Source organism: Pristis pectinata, chromosome 15, assembly GCF_009764475.1.
Source record: "Pristis pectinata isolate sPriPec2 chromosome 15, sPriPec2.1.pri, whole genome shotgun sequence".
Taxonomy (NCBI): Eukaryota; Metazoa; Chordata; class Chondrichthyes; order Rhinopristiformes; family Pristidae; genus Pristis; species Pristis pectinata.
This window is the reverse complement of record NC_067419.1, coordinates 4,495,611-4,520,031: the sequence shown is the minus strand read 5'-3', so window position 1 is coordinate 4,520,031 and position 24,421 is coordinate 4,495,611. Positions and strand designations below refer to the sequence as shown.

General features: G+C 40.9%; 1 protein-coding gene across 13 annotated transcripts in view; it reads right to left on the bottom strand.

Moving 5' to 3' along the window:
* The window catches only part of LOC127578538 (CCR4-NOT transcription complex subunit 4-like), a 122,225-nt gene that overhangs the window by 9,006 nt on the left and 88,798 nt on the right, over window positions 1-24,421 (bottom strand). For 8 of the 13 annotated variants that reach the window (XM_052030684.1, XM_052030682.1, XM_052030680.1 and 5 more), the window contains one exon: window positions 6,256-6,462. The exons of the other annotated variants lie outside the window; for them this stretch is intronic. In XM_052030684.1, the coding sequence (XP_051886644.1) occupies window positions 6,256-6,462 (207 nt within the window). The remainder of the gene's footprint in view (window positions 1-6,255; window positions 6,463-24,421) is intronic. 13 annotated transcript variants of the gene reach the window in all.

Here is a 24,421-nt window from a genome sequence, read left to right as displayed (position 1 = left end):
GGTTACCATCACATTACTATGATACCAACTGTGTTCCCCAAAGTTGACAAGCGGTGGAGAAAGACGGCAGGAGAAAGCCTCTCTGCATACTCAAAGACAGTGTCACCATCGCACAACCACTCCCAAACACCTTTAACGTTATTGCCCTACATCCCAAATGGTTGCAGAAAATGTCATGTTCCTCACCCCAAGGGGAAAGGGGACAGATCCCAAATGTCATTAGTCATCTCAGTTACAAACAAGACAAGAGAGACAATTGAACAGAGAAGCAGATTCAAAAGCTATACCTTTTAAATCTAGTAACACAAAATGTTTGCTTATCCTGGAATAAAAGTCCCAATATAATGTGTGGATTAACCAAAATGGCACTTTGTAGTAAACTGTAGAGTGATGCTTTACAGAACATGGTTATCATCAGTGTTCTTTGGGTTATTATTTTAGCAATTCAGGCAATATACTGAACTCCACCAACTATACCTTTTTCTTTCAACACTTTTGGCTGGTAGGTACAACATTTAAAATATTGCTGAGACACCAGTTGTTTGGCTTATTTGAAGTGCAAGTAATGTGACAATAATCTTAGCTGAAATTGTCAAAGAAAAGAATTATACACTGGCACTAGGCTATTCTCCCCGACAACTCCTCCTGTGGATCAAACTTGGCTGTCACAGCCGCAGGCATAACAATCATCCAATACAGTCAGCTTAGTATGATGCATGAACTTGAGTGGAAAAAGGTGGCTGCGGACCTGAGAGTAATTGGAAGAGCTAAACATATCAGATATTTACTGGCAGGAGTTCCAGTTATACAAAATGAAGCAAGGATCAGCCAAATTTCCAGACTGTGTTACAAGCAGCATGAATTTGGTCCATGGTCACCCTTAAAAAGAACTTCATTAATGCAGCATCTTTCACAAGCTCAAGGAGGTCCAAATCACTACAGTCAATAAAGTACTTGTGAAGTATACCACTCTTCTAATGTAGACAATATGGCAGGCAATTTGCATAAAGATCCCACAGACAGCAATGGGATAAATATCTGCAAAATATGTTCCATTTAGAACCAGAGAACACTACAGCACAGAAAACAGGCCAGTCGGCCCTTCTAGTCTGTGCCGAAATGGTATTCCGCTAGTCCCATTTACCTGCACCTAGTCCATAACCCTCCAGACCTCTCCCGTCCATGTATCTATCCAATTTATTCTTAAAACTCAAGAGTGAGCCCACATTTACTACATCAGGTGGCAGCCCGTTTCATACTCCCACCACTCTGAGTGAAATTCCCCCTAAACCTTTCCCCTTTCACCCTAAAGCCATGTTCTCTCGTACTTATCTCTCTTAATCTAGGTGGAAAGAGCCTACTTGCATTAACTCTGTCCATACCCCTCAATTTTGTAAACCTCTATCAAATCTCCCCTCATTCTTCTGCGCTCCAAGGAATCAAGTCCTAACCCGTTCAATCTTTCCCTGTAACTCAACTCCTGAAGACCTGGCAACATTCTAGTTCTGATTCTGATGGAAAGGTGAATATTATTCAGGAGACTTGGAAGCAATCCCTTCAGCTCATTTTATTGGATCCTTTATGCCTACTTGGAAGACTGGAGGTCAGTGAGCAACCCTCTGAACCAGCCTTGAACCAATTCGGTCCTATTCAAGGAATTCAGAAAATATGGACTTTGAGTAGGTGGTAATGGGTGGGGTCTGTGGGATGTTAAACTACTGCACGGATGGGAGGCAACAAGACGTCAGGCTGTCCCTGAATAATGAACAGGTTCTGTTTTACCAGAAGGCCATGTCGATTTTGTCCATGTCAGGAAAAGCACTTAATACGGTAATCACACCTCCACAGTATTGTAATGAATGGCATCAAAAGCAAAGAATGATGAGAAAGAACAATTACTAAAAGTGGAAAGAGAGGAAACCAGTTTTGCTGTTTGTAGGAATGAATGTATCTACGTATGGACTTTTAAACTTGAAGTTTGTTTGTACGTATGGGTGTCAGTGAGTAACCTGGGGACGGCTTGTAATGGTAATATTCCATCTCACTCAGAGGAGAAAACATTTCAGTGGATCCAACAAGTCAAGGGTAAACAGAAATATGGGCCCACTCAAACATGCCCCTCCAATATCCCAATACTCTCAGTCCTTGTATTCACTCTCACTCTGATTATGCTAGTTTTACTTCACAGGTGAATGAGCAGCTGAGATCTGTTTCCCCATAGGTAAATGGGCCAAGTCACTGCAAACCAATGCTACTCATACTGTACACTAAGTAGGGCAACGCAGTTGAAAGCATGCCTGCTGCCACTCGAGCCCCAATGCCCCATGTTATAGATTCAGGTGGGGTGAAGGTATATGGCAGTTATAATGGAACCAAGTAGCCTCAATGGCAAAAATAAATTTGCTGAACTTAAAGAAAAATAAAAGCCTGACCACAAGTGATCAAGAATGTACTTGCTTCATACACAGAAAACATTTTTAAAAATCTTAGCATAAAGAAAGAGAGGCTGGCACTTATCTTGCACTTTACACATGTTCAGGTTGCCCCAAAGGACTTGACAGTCAATGAAGTTAGTATTTTAAGTACAGGTACTGGAAAGCAGAAAATGTGACAACCAATTTTGAGCAAACTTTCACAAACAGGATATAGAAAAGAAATGAATCTGCCTTTTGATAATTTTGGGCAAAGTACAGATATTAACAGATCATAACAGAGAATACTCTTGTATCTCTTCAAAGAGTACTGTGGGATCTTTTGGGTACACCCAAGAGGAAGGATGGGGTCTTGACTGATTCTGCTGGTACATCTGACATTGCAGTCACATAGGATTTTCTGCTCGAGTTTCTGGAGTAGAACTTGAATCCACAATCTCAAATATAAGGGGGCAAGATTGCAATTGACTATATCATAGTTGAAAAAGGTCTCTCCGATCTATACATTACACAAGCCAGAATAATGCAGTGCAATGGCCTCCATAATGGAGACCAGTCGATGGTCAGGTTTGACAGTATACTGGGGTAACTTGCAGGCCACTTGCTGTGACGGAGCAGCCTTAAATTAGGTCTTCAAAAGCACGGCATGGTGCAAACAAATTCACAACATGCTGCCAACTGCCATAAAACTAAATACCCCCCAGATGACCTCACCCTTTACCTTCTGAACCCAGGAAACAAAGCCGAATAAGTACATGAACATTATCTGTCTTTTCTGCAAAGCTCAGAGGGGCATTCACCCTGAGGTTTTGAATGCAAAAGGAGAACTCTCCCTCTCTCCCTTAGAAAATACATAGCAGCCATAAGTACAATGCACGCAGCAATGAGAGGGTGAAGGAGAGCAAGAATGCACAGTCATTTTACACAAAAATGTTTTCAATTTACACAGTGCACATTTTTCCAAAGGAGTGCTTTAGAAATTTAATGTGGCACATTTTAGTTTCCTAGAGAAAGGCCCCATTCATAACATGGGACTTCTCTGCTCACGTCTAAAGACAGGTGTTTATCGTCCAATCATGGCTTAACCCGAAATAGACATATTGCCCTCAAGTTGTATTTCTTTCTGTTCAGTCACCTGGAACCTCAGATCAATATGTCAAAGCAGTAAAACAATTCAGAGATATTGTAATTCACTTCACAGAATCTCAGTGCAGATCAGTGACTGGATTTATGGGCACATTCTGCAGTCCCAGTTACATTTTATTTTGTATTCATTTACCTGAAATTCTAACATTACTCTCCACATTCTTAAGAGGGTTCACAGACATAACTTGCCATTTGGTCCATTGATCATGTGCCAAACCTTTGAAAGGCTTCCCAACTGGTCCTACTACCCTATAGCCTCAACTTTCTGTTCGAGATACAAATCCAATTCTCTTCTGGGATTAATTCATATTGAAGTAAATGCATGAGGTTATCTCAGTATAGGAACATCATCACTATTGCTAAATGTAAGTTGCGCATTGCCAAAATCATTTTCAGCAGAAGTAATGGACATAGCTTGTAAATCACAAATAGGACTAGGGCACTTTTTCCCCTCTCCATGTTGCATCCTAGGTTCATTGCACACCACCAGATGAGATTCACGAACTGAGCACAGGCTGAGAATTGAACTGGTGCCGGTCTGGTCAGTGCAACACTGCCATCTACTTAGTGCTCACTAAAAAAGCAGGACTTCCAAAACAATTAGAATTTGAGTGATGAATCTAGAAGTCCAGTAAGAGGTCTAATCTACTAGGTATTAGACAAATGTGGTGAGAACTTGCATTTTTGATTGGTAATAAAGGTCAATTTCTACTTAAATTAGTGCAAGTGACTGATGTGTTATCACTATACCAACAACCTTGTTTAGTCAGTGAATTCAAGTGGACGACACTGCTCAAAACGTGATTTAACTTTGATCCAATATATTATAATGCAAACTAAAATCATCCCACTTCCAAGGAACGTTCCCACTAAACACGTGCAGGACAGTGCACGTGACTGGCGAGAGGAACAGGGACAAGCAGTGGGGGTGTTGGAGGACAAAGAACAAGAGAGGAGGAAATCCCATCTAGCAGATGCCCAGGATTATCAAATCAACATGATCTGTCCGAGAAGTCTATCAACCACTCCCAGAAAGGAGTTCCTTGGAAAATAACCATTTGTAAGAAATCAGCTTATTAACTGTTTGATTGTGCTCCAGAAGCCAACTAAGCAATGCCACAGGAGATCACATCATACTTTCCTAACAATTTCAATGTACCCAGAAGGGAATGGGTGTGCAGTGTAGAGGGGAGGGGGGCACTGAGGTGCAAGATCAAGCCAGCTGATGGGACAGGAAACAATGAAAATTAAGCCATTCAACTTGAAATACAAAACATGAAGAGAAATAACATTTCAGGTTGCCCCCATACACGTCAGCCAGGGGAAGTACTGAAGTACGGTTAATGCTGCAAAATGGTAATATAACACTCAACTCGCACACAGCAAGGCCCCACAAACAGCAAATAAGGAACAGCTTGTTGGTTTAAGGATAAAGCTGTGGGAAGTTTTGCACCTTTTACAGAAAGGAACATAACATCTGAAACTTGCAGCCCCACAAAGCAGGACTAGCTCAATAATGTCAGTCTAGAATACATGCTCATCACTGGATTGGGATTTGAACCATTAACTTCCAACTCCACGCTACCATCCCGTCTCATCGCATACACCTTGAGTGCAAAACATTTGTTCTCACTAAATTGCAATGTTAGTCTGTCCTATAACCTCAATCCTTAAGGTCTTTTCAGAAAGGTTGAAGGACTGAATACTGCAGTATATTAACCCCACAAGCCTAAGTTCAAATCAGTTAACCTCTGCCTGTACAAATAGTTTTCTAAACACTCAGCTGGCTGGCTGGCTGCAGAGGAAAGAGAAATAAAGCAAATATTCCAAGTCAGAGGGTCTTCGACTGAGAACATTAACTGCTTCTCCATCCACAGACACTGCCTGGCCTGCTGAGTGTTTCCAGCATTTTCTGTTTTTATTTCAGATTCACAGCACATGAAGTTTTCCTTTTAATTTTCAGAGCTTCCTATACTGTTTGTGCAGAAAAAGATGAGATTTATTTGAAAGGGATAACCATACTTAGGATTTACTTCATTTGTGGATCAATTTCTGCTGGCAAGTTGAGGCAATGTTGCCAATGAAAAAAATAAAAGGAAAATGCATTTTAGGAGTATCAGAGAACACCAAGTAATGACACTGACCGAACTCACTTGCCCTACTTGTGACAGAGCTGAACCAAGCAGGTCTGTCAGATCAATTCAAAATGCTCCCCACGTAGAGCATGTTTGGAATGGCAAAATCAAGTGTATGTAAAAACTTTGATCTTTCCACTCTCCACTGTAACCCAACTAATCAACACCCCAACACCGTAACAGATTCCCCAAGTCCGAGCCAAACAAACTCTCAGGTCGGTCTGAGATTCAGTAAGATCTGCCTTTAAACTGGTTTAACCAGTGCAGTAGTTACTGTCCAACAGTGCAAATCGGAGAAAATACATCAAAGGTGGGGAGGGGAACAAAACCTGGAACTCTGCTTATACAAACAGTCCCTGAAATTATGGAACAAGATCCCACATCTATTGATTTCAAAACTGAAAAATCAATATCAATGTTGATTCTGCCAATCAGTATTGCTTCTTAATTTGGATGCAGTTCATATCTGAACCACTGGATCCCAACTGGGTTGGTACAGGGGTAAAGGAGTGAGCTGAATGGAGATGATCGGTTGGCCTCACCTGTTATAATTGCTGGGTCCATCCAGCTACTCCCACTCTCCCAGTTCAGGCTGGTGCTGTTGGCTGAGGCTGTTGCTGCATGGTTCACTGAAGAGCAGGAAGCAGCATTTGGTAGTCCCCCAAAATTGATGTTAATATTTGGTAACAGTGCCCGTAGACCATCCTGCCACTCTTTCACATTTAAACTTGCCACATTACTGCCGCTGTCTGAAAAAAATAAAATAAAATAAAAGGAAAAACAAAAATTAACTGGGCATTGCCAGATAAGTTTTGGATTTTATTGGTCTTGACTCCATGCCATTTAAGGGGATACAACATATTTAACAATCTGCTCACATGCATAAAGTGACTCTGCCTAGGTTGAGTTTGCATACACTCAAATTTCCATTCTATTATAGGGAACCCTAATTTTTGCTTTTATTCAAAGCAACAGTTCTATTTCTGTACCAATGGTTACTTGCTGATCCACACTGCATTTCAGTGGTCTTAAGCATCCTCAGAATCCCATCTCAGTCACAAGGCCCATGTCTATTCTCTAAACTTCATACCTAGAGATTACACGCTTTCTCTACTCCATTGCACAAGACCATGTGCAATGCCTTGACTTAGTGTGCATTCTGCCTTTTAAAATCCATACATGTGCTCACCAAGTCCTACTACACCCAGCCCAATAAGATTTCAGTTTACTTAACCAATATATCTGCAACTCATTCATGTGCTAAAAGCAATCTGAAATCACTGTACTCTAAACACTCAAACAAAATTAACTGTATAAACTGCTCACTGTGCAATTCTTAACATTTGTGCTCAACAGATTAGTTCAAAATGATCAACACCTAACTTTATCTACTTTTACAGGCCCAACTAATTTGTGAGAATACAATTAGTCTGTGCTCAAGAGCATAGCAAGCTGAATACCAGTGAGTCTATAACAAACTGCTATGCACCTAATCCAAGCACATCCAGTTCAAATTTGTAATCCCTGACAATGAATTGGAGATTCTGCCAATTGAATTTTCCACCTCCTTCCTGCTCAGAGAATGAGGGAATAAATGAGTAGAGCTTTGGAAATCCTTCAAAGGTAGCCCCAGTGTTAACCTCACTGTCAACACCATTATTGCTTCAATCCTAGTTCTGCAGTGTAATGGTCAAGTTACTGGACCAACAGCTGGAGTCCTGGACCACTGATCCAGAGGCGCAACTTGAATACGATGGCAAATAGCAAAATTCAAATTCAATTAAATACATGTTTTTGTTTTAGAAATGAGTTCACCTCATTAAACCAGCTATGTGACTACCTGGTCCTCACAAAACACATCTGGTTCATTAATGTTTTGAGGGGAGGAAATTTGCTTCCTTGCCTAATTTGGCCCATATGCAACTCCAGGTCCACCAATGTGGTTAACTCAGTTCAAGGGCAATTAAATGATGAACGGTTACTGTCAGCATTGCCAGCAATATTCACATCCTGTGAACAAACAAATAAAAACTCTAACTCTGCACACAGGTCAGAACTCAAGCTGCAATTGGAAGAGGAGCAGGTTAGCCTGTTTTTACCCTGGCACACTGCTGATCGGCTGAAACATCAAGATAGGTAGAAGTTAGTTTTGGGAAGCTGCGTCAACTCCAATTAATAACGCAAAGACGTGCCAGTATCCAATGACGGAATCCCAACCCATGTTCTCTCTCAACAGCACAAATGTAGGAACCTGCATGCCTGACACCGGAAACAATGTTTTGGGAAACAATCTCTTTCCAATAACATGACAATTCCCATCTAACAAGAATTGCACTGTGCACACCCCTGGTAAAGCCTCCATAATTAGCACGCATGAGGATTGTTGCTTTCTGTACCAGAAGATAGAGACCAACTTGATGAGAATGACCAGGAAGTGAGGGAACTAATTAATTGTAAAATTACATTCTTGGACTAGATAAACCACGTTTCAAGGGGCTGGGGATAGGTGGGAAAACAAATGCAATGCCATTTTAAGACCAAGGTCTTATCAAAATTTCATCTAAAGGGCAGACAAAAGGGTGAATGTGGAGAGATCCATCAACTTGCCAAAAAGCAATGATTTGCATGGATGCTTCAGTGCTGTCAAAACTAAGACCTAAACACCTAAGGACCGAGACTGCTGAGGGGCAAGAGAAGGGGAATTCAGCTGGGGCATACATGCAGTCAACGCTGGCTGGAAGGAGCACTTGGAAGACCTCAAAAGAGGCTGACACGTGCCCTCAACTCCATTCCTGAAAGCTGAAACAGACAGCAGCCTCTGGAGCAGATGATTTTCCCGAAGTACTTAAACGCAGCAGTAAAGTATTTCTGGCACAACTGAGGTCATCTAGAAAGAGGAAAATGTGCCCATGGTTTTGGAGATTCAATATTCATAGACATTGATAAGAAAGGAGAAAGCCTGACTGCTTGATCCACATGCAGGGAAATTCATCACAAAGATCCTCAGCCACCTCCTCCCAGGGTTGCAATGAAGATTCTGTTGAACAAATACAATGGACATGATCTTCATCACAAGGCAAAAAAAACTGCAAACTCAGTGAGAAAAAGTTTTCAATGCTGTCAACTGAAATGGGTCATGAAGAAATCTTCAAGTTTGGTCATCTCCAGAAGTTCATTACTGTTCTATTTTTGCAACATGATGACATGTTAGTAATGATCGCAAACAACAAATCTTTCAGACTCTAGGAGTGCATTCTAGGGTCAAAATGGTTATGCCAGTACACCAATCATCTTCTACCTTTGCGGCAATATTGCACCTCACTTCCCACAGGGGTGGAGTTAATTTAAAAGATGAACAGGAAAATGTTCAGCCCCACTTCAGAACCATCACCCCAACCTCGCTTTACATATCTTTTTCTAATATATTATATACAAACACACATAGACACACATATGTACACACACATCACATACTGTAAACCTGTTTACATTAAGTGGCACAACACTTGACTTCTTCAATTGCAGGAGAATGGGGTTTACACCAAGATAAAAGTTTATCTACTATCCTGCTCCCTTCTTACAACATCAACCCCTACCAATCAAAATCTACTGAGACTCTGGAAAACATGCATCATTTTCCATAGCTTGGGTGTCACCTCTCAAAGGCGGCAGACAAATAACAAAACTCACTTTAGCCAGCTGAGGAAAAGTATGTCTGGAATCAAAGTACTTTGGCCCAGCATTAAGTCTACTAAATAGTGGCCACTGCCGTCTTGCATGCTTTGAACAATCTGCTCTGGAACAAAGTAGTGAAATATCACCCTTGTCGTCTTGGCAAAATCCTCTGAATTCATTGGCAGGAGGAGAGGTAAACCTCAACCCCCTCACCCATGCCAATATAAGAGGTCCTGACTGCACCCAAGCAGCTCCATGGGCGGGCCATGTCACCTGTATGCCTGATACCATAAACAGGTGCTCTTCTCCTAGCTCCATCACTGCAAGAGGTTTCCCACAAGAGCAGAGAAAACAAAAATACTTTTGAGAATAATGATCTCATCAACTCATGGCCCATGACACTCCAAATGGAAGTGCAGCAGTTGGAAAAGCACTGAGTTACGTGGTTATCATTGAGCAAACAAGACAGCAAACATCTCAAACCACCCACCTGGCCCATCGTACCACTTATCCCACCTGCAACAGGATTCCACACAGAACTCTTCGGCCACCGGAGACTTCACAGAACTTTGTCAGAAGCAACTACGCTAGACTTCTTGCAACCCTTCTCCAGAAGTGATTTGACTGCTGCTTCATTTTTACTCAAAGATGATTTCAGCTTGTCTTTATTCTTAGCCACTATTTTGTTAATAACAATGCAATAGTTAGGCTGGAAACAATGCACTTGAGAGTTCAGCCTTCAAAGCTACTGGTTGGCTGGTTTAAGATAAATTGAATGTTGGGATTCTTCTCCTACCTGTTCCCTCACCTCCCCCAGCCTTTTCACCCAGCATAACAAGTATTAATTCACTGTCTTCATTACCATATCAGTCTCGTTGATCTGATCAAAAAGGTTTCTTTTTAAAAAAGCTATTTTCATTTCACAGGTATTAATACTACCAAACATCCATAATGTTAAAAGAAATGGAAATGGAAGTACAATTGTTCACTAGTTCAACCACTGAAATGAGGGTAAGTCCCATTTCACAGGTGACTTTGTTAATGGTCAATTCTGCCTGCCCTGGTCCAATAAGTAGTTAGGCTGTACACAAAGAAACTGGATTTCAAACGCAATCATTTGGGGTGTCAACAAAAGATCACAAGATTACACCGAGTTTAGAAGAGTCTATTATAAATGCCAGTTTCACTGAGGTTAAAGGTCAAGCTGGCTCTGCTGTTGGTCAAATTAGGAGTTTTGAACAAACATGTAAATGTGCAGAAACGTGAAGTTAAACAACAGCTTTATGTTGAAAACAGCCAAAGCACTACCAGGGAAAGTGTCTGTGCTCAGGAGTATGAATGTTCATTGGAGATAGGAGCAATAAAAGCGAGGGATGTGCAAAATTCCAGAGAAATTGGACTGAGGCAAAGATTCAGTTTTCCCTGTTGCAGCTAAGGAAGCATGGAATAACCAACAGGCTAGGACTGGAGGGTTGAAGGCTGGAACATTATGCTGCAGGGAGTACAGTGGAACAATAGGATCCAAGGAAGGTAATATTGGAATGGTATGATGATCTAACTCGGCCACAGCTGGGAGTATTGAGTGTAGTTCTGTTCACCATATCACAAGGTGACATCTCCAGAAAGGATACAGAAGAGATTTACGAAGTTGGGGCCAGGTTATGAAGAACAATCAACTAAACAGGAGTTAGTTTCTTTCAAGGCAACAGCAGATGGGAAATTTAAGGTGTATAAAATTATTAGGGCCTTGGATCCATTTCCCTTGCCAGAGAGCTCAAAATACCTGAATAGCATTGATTTAAGGCAAAGAGCGGAGCTATGGAAAAGCTTTAATTATCTCAAGGGTGATAGAGGTTTCTAACTCATGGGCCAGAAGGTACGATGGACGTAAAATCCTGTTCACATTTTAACTTAGTTGGATGAGCATTTGATGTATTGTGACATACAAGCCAGATGAAAAGCTTTAAACTATTAGAGCTGTTCAGACTAAATTCTGAGTGCCATGAGAGGAAGGTACAGAAGAAAGCCCTTTGTGTCTGCTCTGTCATTCAATAAAACTATGGTTGATGCTGTGCCTTGCCCATTTTTCGTCAGATCTCAACCTTGAAAAACCCCAATGACTGAACATCCACAGCCCCAAGGATGGAAGGTTCTAATGATTTGCAGAAAGAAAATTCTTACCCCAGCCTTAAATGGCAAGCTCTTACCCAAGATTTTGCTCTTGATTTCCTGTCTCTCCAGTCTCTTGGCAGCTGAAGTCACCCTGTACTCCTCACAATAAATTGTGTTCCAATGAAATTACCACTCAATTCCAGCCAATTTGAGGCCAATTTTACAATTTCTCCTCAAAGATCACTTAACTCATCTTGGGATTAAAATCAAAATGATAGAAACTCTCATCAGGCAGCATCTGTAGAAAGGTTTTTATCCTGAAATGTTTAACACTCATTCTCTTTCCACAGACGCTGCCTGACCTGTTTCCAGAATTCTGTTTTTATTCCAGATTTCCAACATCCATAGTTTTTGTCAATCTCATCCAACGGAATCCATCTGGTACAACTTGACTCCAAAGCACGTATATCCTACTTTACACAAGGAAACCAAACCTGCACATAATATTAAATGAAACCCCGGAGCTCTGCACAATCACAGCAAAACCTTACTTTTTCACTAACACCTTCATTGTCATAAGCATATTTCACTTCCTAACTGCTTCCAACACCTGGACATTTACTTTCTGCATCTTGTGAACTAGCACATCAACATTACCAGCTTTACCGTTAAAAATGTTTCTAAACGTCCTTCTACAGTATGTAATCTCACATTTTCCTATGTTACACTTCATTTGCCACCTTTTCCCCAGTTTGCATATCTTCAGTTTCTTCACACCATTCTTAAAGCTCATATGGCCATTCACCTTCATTGCCAGCAAACGTAGATACTATTATTGACAGTCTGCCACTCTAAAAGGACCATTTATTCCTCCTCTTTTGTCCTTTATTCATGTATATATTTCTCCCTCAACCACCAAGCCTTTAATTTCATGCAACAGCTTAGCATATGGTACCTTAAATACTTATGGAAAATCTAAATAAACTACATTCACTGGTTCTCACTTCTAATTTTCCACTAGTTAAATCCTCAATAAACTGTCAAGCTTGACAAACCTCGTCGGTTTGGTCGAATCAGACAATGTGCGTTTACTTAGAAAAATAATGTTATTCGGCAGATTAATAGTGGACCAGTTTGCTGACAACAGATAGCAGGTTTAGTTGGTCTGCAGTTCTTTGCTCTCTCTCCCACATTTCTAAAATGGTTGGATTACATTTGCTTTCTACCAAAATGCAGGACTTATAACAGAACCCAAGGAATTTTGGAAGATCATCACAAATGCATCCATCATCTTTGCAGCCACTGCTTTTAGAACCCAATCCCAGAGTTTAAGTCCAGGAGATTTGTCTGGTTTTAAATCTGAAATTTCAAATGCCTTGTCATTAACACCATAATGAGAAGATCTGACTGTCATCAGACAGTGGGCTTCCCTCTTAGCTTGCTACTTTGTCTAATGCACATAGCCCCACATTTTTGCTATGCTCCTTTTTGGCAGTTGTATAAGCATCGACAATCTTTTTATATTCCTTGATAATTTTCTCTGAGTCTTCACTGTCAAATATTTATCATTCCATTGCTGTTTCTGAAACACTCAATCCATTGGCTTACTACTTATTTGGTATGGCAACTGCTCTGCCGGAGACCGCAAGAAACCGCAGAGAGCTGTGGACACAGCTCAGCATATCACAGAAACCAGCCTCCCCTCCATGGACTGTCTACACTTTCTGCTGCCTCGGTAAAGCAGCCGACATAATCAAAGATCCTACCTACTCTGAACATCCTTCTCCCCCCTCGCATTGGGCAGAAGTAAAAAAGCCTGAAAGCATGTACACCAGGCTCAAGGACAGCTTCCATCCCACTTATGACTACTGAATGGTCTCCTTGTACAAGATGGACTCCTGACCTCAATCTACCCCATTATGTCCTTGCACCTTAGTGTTTGCCTGCACTCTGTAACTAAGAACACTTTATTCTGCATTCTGTTACTGTTTTCCCTTGTACTACCTCAATGGACTGATGTGATCTGTATGGACAGTATGCAAGACAAAAGTTTTTCCACTGTACCTCAGTACATGTGACAATAATAAACCAACTTACCAATTTATCTGGGCAAAATGATCAGCCTCTCATTGTAATATTATGCTATTGATAACCTTAGACAGACACAAATGGATCAGTATCTTTTGGTTTTATTATTTTGCAATGGAAAGTGTACTTGTTGAACAATTTCAAGTATTTAAGTATTTGCCACTATGCGTTTCCTGGCAAAGCTTGTGATTTAATGTCTCCAACTGCACACACCAACACACCCCTCATGATCTATATAATTAGTGATATTTGAATTCAATAAGTTTCCAATTGATCATTTTAAAACATCTTATAGATTTATCACCACATTGTGACCACTCTTCCCCAAGAGAACCCCTCATTACCAATTAGTCCTGTCTGAGCTTGTAACCAAGTCGATTCTGAGGTAACTGCCGTGCAGACTGTCCCAAACGCATTCAATTAACTTTTCCACCACACTTTTGTCCTATCCACAAGACGACTGCAGTTCTCCATTACTGAACTCCCTTAGCCACAAGCCTTTCTTCCTTCGATTAATTGTCCACCCAATGGCATTGCTGATTTTAGGGGACCAACAAACCACTCTAGGGTGTTTTTGAACCTTGTGTGTTACCTCCGCCCATGATGTCCCTGTGACTTTTCCAAACTTGGTAGGACTTACTCCCATATGGAAAAGCATAGCCCTATTAGGGATAGTCAGCAGGGCTTTGTATGGGAGAGGTTATATCTTATAAATTTGATTGAGTTTATTTTGAGGTGAAGCTGATTGATGAGGATCAGACAGTGGAGGTTGTAAACATTGACCTCAGCTTTGACAAGGTACCTCATGGTAGGCTGATAGATAAGGTTAGGGTGCATGCAATTCAAGGAGACTTGGTAGACTAGATTCCAAATCGGCTTGGCCATAGAAGACAGTGATCGAGGGGTTTTAATGTGACTGGAGGTCTGTGACCAGTGGTATTCCTATGATACAAAATATGATTTGGACAAAAATGTAGGTGGGATGATTAGTAAGTTTGCAAACACAAAAGTTGGTGGAATTGCGGATGGTGAGGAAGGCTGTCAAAGGATTCAGAAGGATATAGGCCAGTTGGCAAAGAAATGACAAATGGAGTTTAATCTGGACAAATGTGACACGTTGCATTTTGGGAGATCAGATGTGGAGGAAACTACACAGTAAATGGACCCTTGCATCATTATGTACAAAGGGATCTTGAGGTGCAAGTCCAAAGTTCCCTAAAAGTAGCAACAGATGTAGATAGGATGGTAAATACAGAGTATGGCATGCTGGCCTTCATTGGTATAAAAGTTGGGAAGTCACGTTGCAGCTGTGTAACATTTTGGTTAGGCCACATTTGGAGTATCGTGTGCAGTTCTGGCCACTACATTAAAGGAGTGATGTGGAGGCTTTGGAGAGGGTGCAGAAAAGGTTCACCAAGATGCCGTCTGGATTAGAGTGTATCGATGGAGCGGTTCAACAATCTTGAAACATTCACTCTTTGGAGGCAGAGGCTGATAGAAATATATAAAATTATAAGCAGCATAGAAAGGGTAGGTAGTCAGTCAGTCTGTCTTTCTCCTCAGGCTGAAGTGTCAAATTCTAGAGGGTGACAATGACATTCTAGAAACGTCAAATTCCTCGGGTGGAAATTCCAGATGGCTTAAGGTGGTTGGGGGGGGGGGGGGGGGGGGCAGGGATGGAGTTTAAAGCAGATTTACAAGGCAAAAATGTTCTCTTTTTTTCTTTTAAAAAGGTGGTGCCTGGAACACACTGCCTTTGGAACTGGTAGAAGCAGATATAATCAAATGTTTAAGAGGCATTGAGAGACATGTGAACAGACAGGGACACGTGCAGGCGATGTGCTGTTTAAATTGGCATCACGGTTGGCACAGACATGGGCTGAAGGACCCGTTCCTGTACTGGGACATCCTGCGTTCTTCAGTCTGTTGGAGCTGAACTCACCGAAAAGTAGAGACAATTCCATCGCAATCCTGACATGCTCTGTGGAAGATGGAAAGAATTTCAGGTGTCAAGAAGTGAGTCACTCACCACAGGGTACCCGGGTTTGACCAACTCTTGTTGCCTGTTTGAGGCTGGTTTGGCTGAGTTCCTGGATAATAGTTACCCCAAGATGCTGATTGGGAGGGGCTCCCAGTAGTAATGCCTGAATGTCAGGGACAAATGTTCAGGGTCTCTTGTTGGAGATGGTCACTGCCTGGCACTTGTATGGCATGAATGTTACTTGCCTGTTATCAGTCCACAACTGAATGATGTCAAAGTCTTACTGTTGGCAGGTATGGGCTGGTTCATTTGCTTACGAGTTACAAGTGGAATGGAACGCCGCGCAATCAGAAAATCCCCATTTAGGACTTCATGATGGAAGAAAGGTCATTGATGAGGCGGAGGATGACCGTCAGGCCGAGAACACTGCTCCAAGAAACTCATGCAGCAAATGTTCTAGAAATGGGATGACTTGTTTCCAACAACAACAATCATCTTTTATGCGAGGTATGACTCCAACCACTGAAGTGCTTTCCCCTTGATGCCCACCAATTCCAGTTCTATTCAGCTTCCTGATACCACACTGTTAAATGCTGCCTTAATATCAAGGGCAATCATTCTCATCTCAACCCTAGAATTCAGCTCTTTGATCTACATTTGGACAGTGGCTGAGAGATTTCTAAACTGCGTGGCCCCAGCAAAATCAAACTGGGCACCTATAGTTCGTTACTGGATTATCCAGGACGCGAGTTCCAGCCACGTTTAAGTGGATTTCTTGCAACACATTCAAGTGCTCTCTTCCCCCAATAGCGATGCCAAAGGCCAATAAAAGGAAAATTCTTCCTTTGTGAGATTTGCACTTAACACATCCAATCCATTGAAACAGACAAACATCCCAGAAGATTAACATCAAGAATTTCTTCATTTTAAATTTGGTACTGGGTTCTTGTATCTCAGCAGAATCCAGTCCTTAGTTTTACCAATATATTTGGTTCCAACCTGACTCACAACTAGATCTCATTCAATCTTCCCCCAGCCCAATATGTCCTTGATCCTGGCACTGGGAAAGCAACATGGATTCCCAGCACAGATTGCACAGAACAGTGAACCAGTCTCTTTCTACACTACAACTTTCAATGATTTTGTGATAAGATGTTTGTTAGGATGAAAAACAAATTGTGCGCTATGAAAGGTGAGAACCATGAATAATAACAGAAAATGCTGGAAGTACACAGCAGCTGTTGGAAGACAGATCAGTTATGATTAAGTCTTGACCACCTTCTCTCAGGCTGCATCAACAGAATGTGTAATCACTTGATTTCCACTGTCACAAATATCCTTTGTTTGCCCCATGCCCCTCCCTTCGATGCAACTTACTTTTTTTAGTTCTGATTTAAAGTCATCGACCTGAAACAGTAAAATGTATTTCTCTAAAGATGCTGCCTAACTTGTTGTGTACTTCCAGCAATTTGTTTTTATTTTAGATGCCCAGCATCTGCAGTGCTTTGCATTTAGATTGAAACAAGAGCCATGCTTGTCAACAAGGATAGGCACGTTGGATGAATGGGATTTGGACAACATAGGGAGTGAAGTTCGGAGGTCTCAAAAAGGGAGCTGAGGATACTACCAGAAAACTCTTTTGAGAGGTAACAAACTTTAGTGTTACTACAGCTGAGATAAAGAGGCAGGTACAATGAAGGAAGACTGCATTGTTTTTAGTACGAGTCATTATGCTACTTACTTTTCTGCTGGCTTCAAAGACCTTGCAGCAAGATGTTCTTCTGGTGTCCTCTCTTCCTTTACTTCCGACATTCCCACACATTCCTGCTTTCACCAGGAAATGCTGATTCAACTTGCAAGCTCCCACAGGAACCAGTTACAAACTACCTTTAGGGCAAGCAAATGTTGGCAGGTTGTTTGCTTATTATGTTTCAAAGCTCAAGTTATCCTTTCTTGCTGACCTCCAGACAAGCACTGATGCCACTGAATAGCACGAATCCATTTCTTCCTTCCACTTACAAAAGGCACCAAGGCCACTGTTCACATTTAACCTGCCTTGCTGGCCAAGATTAGCCAATGTGATTTAGACTTGTACTGGAACCTGGACCACCTCCTGAAAAATGGGAATATATCAAGTAGTGTGGCTGGCTATAGGAACTCCACTGAAGGGCCTTTGACTTAGTCACAGTGAGCCTGAAATCCAATGACAGTCATTACTAAAGCTAGAAAACCTTCAATTAAACATTTTTTCAGATGGCAAGGGTGCACTACAATCAACCATTCCAAGACAATTTTAAAATGTGCACAATCACACAGCACTATTAAATGTTAAGATAAGTTGGTTTTCCTATAAAGCATAAAGTAAAATTTTGGGATGGATACAAATGAAACAGGCTCATTACTGCAATGGTGCCTGTAATACTGATGATTCCAAGTACCAGCCACAACTAACTTGTAGCACTTCTGCCACTGAGGAAGACCCACTCCAGTGATGAACACAAAAATCCCGGCCGACACGAACACCGTACGACTGAGGAAGTACTGCACTTTGAGGAACAAACTGTGGCACAGCCTTGCCCAAGTGAGCATTAAACACCCCATGGCACTATATCAAAGAGCAGAAGATTCCTTGTGGTATTCTGAGCAATATTAAACTCCCAATGCACCTGACAAAACTGATTTTCTGGTTGTCATTGTTAATTGAGGGAGCATGCTATGCACAAATTGGCATTCACATTTCCTACATTACAAGACTGACAACTCTAAAAATACCAGATGTAAAGTGCTTCATCTGGACCTGATAGGGTTCTACTACAAATATTTCTCTGATCATTTATGAGCAAACTATTGATTCATAATTGTAGGACTTATTACCATGCCATTCTGCTTGGAAACAGCAATACCCATCAATCTGAAAGAAGGAACCAAATTAAAAACAGGTGCAGAACTAGCCTTGGGGTTTTTTTTTCCTTCTCCTTCAGGTATGACCGAACTCAAGGTCATTGTTTCTCTACTACTTTAATTTTTACTGAGCCCCAAAAGACAGGAAATTATTTACTTGGAAAATTTAAGGCATTAAAAAAGTACTTGGTATTTTGTAAGCATATCCAATAGCTTGAATCATCCAAAAGTCAGTTAAAATTTTAGAACTGATGTTGATGAAACAGGCTCATTACTGCAATAGTGCCTGAATTGTTGGAGGTTCCCAATACCAGACACTGCTCAGTTGCTAATACTTCTGCCATTGGATCAGAGGGCTGAGGGCATAAAACCCAGTCAAATGATGGGCATAAAAATCCAGATTGACATAAATGCCAAAACACTGAGGAATTACTGCACTTTCAGGAGCAGTTTTGAAACATCCCATTAATACTTTAATGGAAGTAACAGACCTGAACAGGTACACCAATTCTTGGAGTGGAACAGAGTTAAAAGGTATGGGGCTAAAGGAGGTCTGTGCCAACGAACAATCCTCCAGCAGTGCATGCATTCTAAAGCTGTTCAATGACAGCAAAGGACAACTCATGAATCATAAACAAGTGAAAAGTCGTGCAGCTGTCAGTTAAATCCTCAGTTATGAGCAAAAGAGTTCCAACCTATCCCATCCAGTTACAAATCCACTTCAGCCACAGAATTACCAGAGATATTTTGAGAAACTGTCTATTTTGATTGAAAGCAACATCAACTGTTTGTTAAACACAATGATTTTTTTGTTAAGAGTACTTGCTTATTCAGGACTGCAGTATATAATATACATTTAAACAAATTAGCTATGTTGCTGCTTTTCACACTTGTGATTGAAATGGTTAGAGCTGTATTATTGACTATAGTTCAGTAATCTTTGAAATGCATTTCAAAAGAAAATTACTAACCAGGTCTAAAGCCAGACTGAACCTAACCCACTTGCTCAATACAACTGATTAAACAAGAGGTGCATGTTCTCATTCTTGAACTTTCAAGTAATAAAAACACAACTACTTTAGGGAAATGAGATTTGTTGAGAGAAATAGCAGGCAGGCCAACAGGGCTCAATGCACAGCGTTAGCTACCTTCAGTTAACTAAAGGTGCCAACCAAAACTATATACTAAATCACTTGGGTGTCAGGGTAAGAGTGAACATGGCTGTTTAGATACATGTTGCTTACATTTTGGATGCATTTAATTCATTCCAATGAACATTACATTGCAGTATGAGAGACCTAACCTGAAAAATAAAAGCCTTTGAAGTAATGAGTCTGCTGTTGTGGGAGGAAATCCCATGATAATCATGGGATATTGGCTCTGGATGCTCTATGTTTAGTAGGCAAAATGGGCTTTCCCCACTCTTCCAATGCACAACAGAAATTTAGACAGATCCTAAACGAGGTAAATGCCGGAGTACGTACTGTGGACACAACATACACTAGTCATCTGGTATCACACAATGGCTAATTCAAATACTGGCTCCTCCATAAACTAATATAGGAGTCAACTCCTATCACATGAATCACAGCTCAGTCCAACAAAACAGATAGTGAACATGAAAATTGCAATGCAGGAGATTTCACCCACAACATTCAAGCAGAAAAAGCTTCCATCCCAAATTCACGTACGAAAGCAAAACCATCATACTGACTGCCACCAATTGAAAGCCAAGGCCATAAATTAACAAAATTTTAGCCAGACAAATTATTTAACAGTTGTTCAGATACAAATTCATCCAAACATTCAAAACAATGGAGATGAAATACCATGCAGTTCAAAAACAACGCTTAAAAAGCCACTCAACACCACACCAGCATCCAGGCAACCTCAAGAGCTGGCTTATTTTCAGCACTAATCCTTGGGAAGTTTGAAACTCCATTATTTGATCAGTTTCCTTTGGGCGGACTGCTATGCCTCATGCCATTTACTTCTACCTTGGGTGTGGTTACCAGATATAAAGAGTACCCTGCAGCAGAACTATGCACAAGGTCTGGTTGGATTGTGGAAAACAGCTGACAAAGCTCAAAATATGCCCAACCAATGATAATTGGTGTCTACAGGAATCAATTTGTAGAACACAGGCAGATTAGAGAGTATGGTATGTTTTTTATTAATTTATTATGCCACAAAAGGAGACCATTCAGCCCATCAGGTCCGGACCGTCTCCTAGTAGAGCGATTCTACCAGTCTCATTCCCCTATAGCCCTGCAGTTTATTCTCCTGACTCCCTTTTGGTTCTTTTGCCAATTTCTACAAGCATGGGTAATTTACGGTAGTCAATTAACCCAGAGCATGTCTTTGGGACGAGGAAGGAAATTTACATAGTCAGGGAGAAAGTCGCAAATACCACACAGAGTGAGCAAGATTAGTATTGAACCTAGGTCCCTGGAATCTGAAGTAGCAGCACCAGATCATCCCCCGTTTGCATTCACTCTTTGCCCTCTTCGGCACTGCCATCAATACATTTAAATAAGCTCAGCAACAATTTCATCCTTCACTGTGTGTGCAATATGAAATTTTGGACACAATGGACTAAAAGATAACTAGAATCAAGAGTATTGGCTTGCACCTAGAATACATATTTGAAGTCAGTGACCCAAGATGACCAAATGAGTCTTCGTCCAAGTCTCAACATGGCTCATCCACAGGGCATCACTACCCAGCTACGCTTCCTTACTGGAACAACCCCGACACGAGGTGATACATGCTCTTCAGTTGGTCAACACACAATACCTAGCGACAGCCGTTGCCCAATAGGAAAAGAACACTGAAGTGACCTTTTTGAGAAAGGGAAATTAAAAAAGGTACTATGATTGGGAAATGGGGACAGATAAACAAGCACAGGTTAGAAAGGAGAGATCTTAAAGTCCACTTAAGCCACAAACCTTTACCTCCAAAATCTTTGGTCTGGTGCACATTTTATCCCATGAAGCACATGGGGCCATTTTCTCTACATCCCTCTGGTGACAATGCCATGCCACAAAAAAACTCTGTCAGTTTTTCCATGCTTCTGTCCCTCACCCTGATATTGCGTAGTAGTCCTGTATACCTGTGGACACTTGTTTTCATGCCTGCTTCATTATTACACCTTTTAATTTCATTATTCTTGTACTTTATTCTATCCAACTGCGATTTTGCTCTTATCCTGCTCACTTTCTTTGGCACGAGCCTGTATTTGCTCTCTAGCAAATCTGATCCAAAGGCTATTAATGAGATACATTAGCCACTTCTCCCTCTACAGATGCTGCCCAATCTGCATTGAGATGGTTGACTTCAAATTTCAGAGAAGGCATTTGACAATACTATGTCCACAGATTGAGAAAATACTCTATAACAGTAGACAAACTGCTGTTGGTGATAAAGAGTGCTGTCTGGATAAAAGTAGCCAGCCGAGTTCCAAGAATTGCAACCCATGGAGTTAATATTTCTAATGCAATGGAACAGTATGTCATTAACAACATTCATGGGTAATTCTGGCGAAGTTAATGACCAGAAGGATCGATGACCTTTGCAGAGTCTTGGGACAAGTTACTTAAGCAAGCTAAATATGACAGATGGATTTTAATGTTTATACACTGGTAATTGTAAACATCTGTGCAAGATAACAGTTCCTTACTCTGCCATCACCTATTTGAAATGCAGGGTGACAGCTCCCAACAGCAACATTAAGATGACAAGATTAAAAGGCCACGACAGTCAGGTTCTATAGAAATGCACTTTGGCAGGTTTTGAGGTTGGCTTGGAACATCGTTCAAGTAATATTTTTTTTTTACGTGTGCTTCACTTGGCTCCATTTTCATTGTAACATGAGAAACTTTCAATAGTGGAAAGAGACGGAGAAGGTAAACAACCATATCACTTGAAGGAATCGTTATACACAAGTACCTTACCAGCAAATCTACTTCAGTATTTTGTCTTGTAATATGCTGTGCTCAAAGTAGTCACTTTAAATAGTTGAATGCCATGGATCCAGCCAACAAGTTACTTGTACAAACTTTACCAGTTATGATGTCGATGAGAGATGAACCAAGGGTAGGTGACAACTAAGAGGGGCAATCTGGTGGTGCAGCAGTTAGCACTGTAACCTCTCAGTTTTGGGGACCAGAGTTTGACACTGGCCTCAGGTGCCATCTGTGAAGAGTTTGCACATTCCCTCTATGACCATGTAGGTTTCTCCTCAGATGTGCCAGTTTCCTGTCACAGCCCAAAGACACGTTGCTAGGTTGATTGCCGCTGCAAACTACCCCTTTATGTAGTTTGATGGCAAAATCATGCAGAAGTGCAAAGGCGTTTGAGAGAATAAGTTGCAAGGCTACAGGAGAATTGGACTGACAGGAAGGCCAAATAGATGTTTTTGGTGACATAATAAGCAATATCCTTCAGAATGAATGACTAATAGGCCAGATTACAAGAATGTTCCCCCGAAAAAAGGGCTCCCCAATTCTTGATATTATTACCATGGTTGAGTACTCACTATAGGTTAAATGAGTACAGGGCATAGATTAAATGATTAATTTAAATCTATTAATCTACGAGTACTCATCGTAGATTGAGTACTGGGTATAGATACAGTACATGGGGACAGATTAAAAAGAGAAATCTATGCCAGCAGCTGAGTACAAAATTTGGGTGCTTCCCCGAAGACAAAAGGCAGAGGTGAATCTATGGAAGTGTCACCAGAGCGAGCTTTTGTTCAAGCCTATAATAGCTCGAGTGAACAATGAATGGTGGTCTTATTGGAAAAGAAAAAAATCCCACAGGGCTCGATAGTGTTGGAAAAAGGGATGATGGGGGTTGGGGGGAGATAGAAAACAAACATACACTCTTAAAAGGGGTTGGCCATTCAGGACAGACAAGATGAAATGTCTTCACCCAGGAGACAGTAAATCTCTAGGGATCCTCTACCCCAGAGGGCTGTGAAGGCACATTCATTGAGTAAATTCAAGTCAGGGATCAATAGGTTTGCAAGACACTAAGGGAATCAAGAGTTAATGGATGAAAGATTAGTCATGATGTTATTGAATGTCAGAGCAGGCATGAGGGGCTGGATGACCTATTTCGGCTTATAATGTTTCTATTCGAACGTTGAACGGACTGATACCTAGTTTTGCTAAGAGGGACAGTAGGATTTTAGATTTATTAAATCTTCCACTGGTAAATAATTTCATTAGTAGGATTTCATCCTTTTGGTGCTCCCAGTTCAATTTCAGATGAGGCAAAACAGAATCCTTACGCCAAATAAACCAGAAATTATTTCCTATGTGGAGTTCCACTACAAATGTTAAGAAACTTGCAATATTAATACTGAAATGAACTTATGAACTTGTTCAATAACACACATGGCTAATTACTATTGGAAGAAATGGAGTATCCAGGTGTTCTGAAAAGAAAGTTGGTGAATTTTGCTATTGTCAAGTGATGCTTCACAACATACCTGAAAGAACAAATACAACACTTGTACAGTGCATACACGAATACTATCACAGTAGCACTCCGTAACCCAACAAATTTAAATTATGTGCAGTAGTTAAGGTTAGTTCATTAAAACAACAAATATTTCTCAAAGCAAAACAAAAAAATTAACTTTCTTTTATCAGTTGCAGATTTAAGAAAAAAGTCAAGATGTTCCTATTGCTACATCTTTTATAGTAACTCTCATCTGAATTGCTTTTATTGCCAAAGTAGGTAAAGTATGTGAGTAGTCCAACTGAGTTTATCAATGGTGAATCCAGGACATTGCTGCTGAGGGAATTTATATTGAATGGTTGTACCTTCCCCAAGGATAGGTAGTTCGACTCCCTTCTTGGGAGTAGTCATCGCCCAGCACTTTTGTGGCATTAATGTTGCTCACTACTTTTCAGTTCACATAGTCTAGGTCTCACTGCATC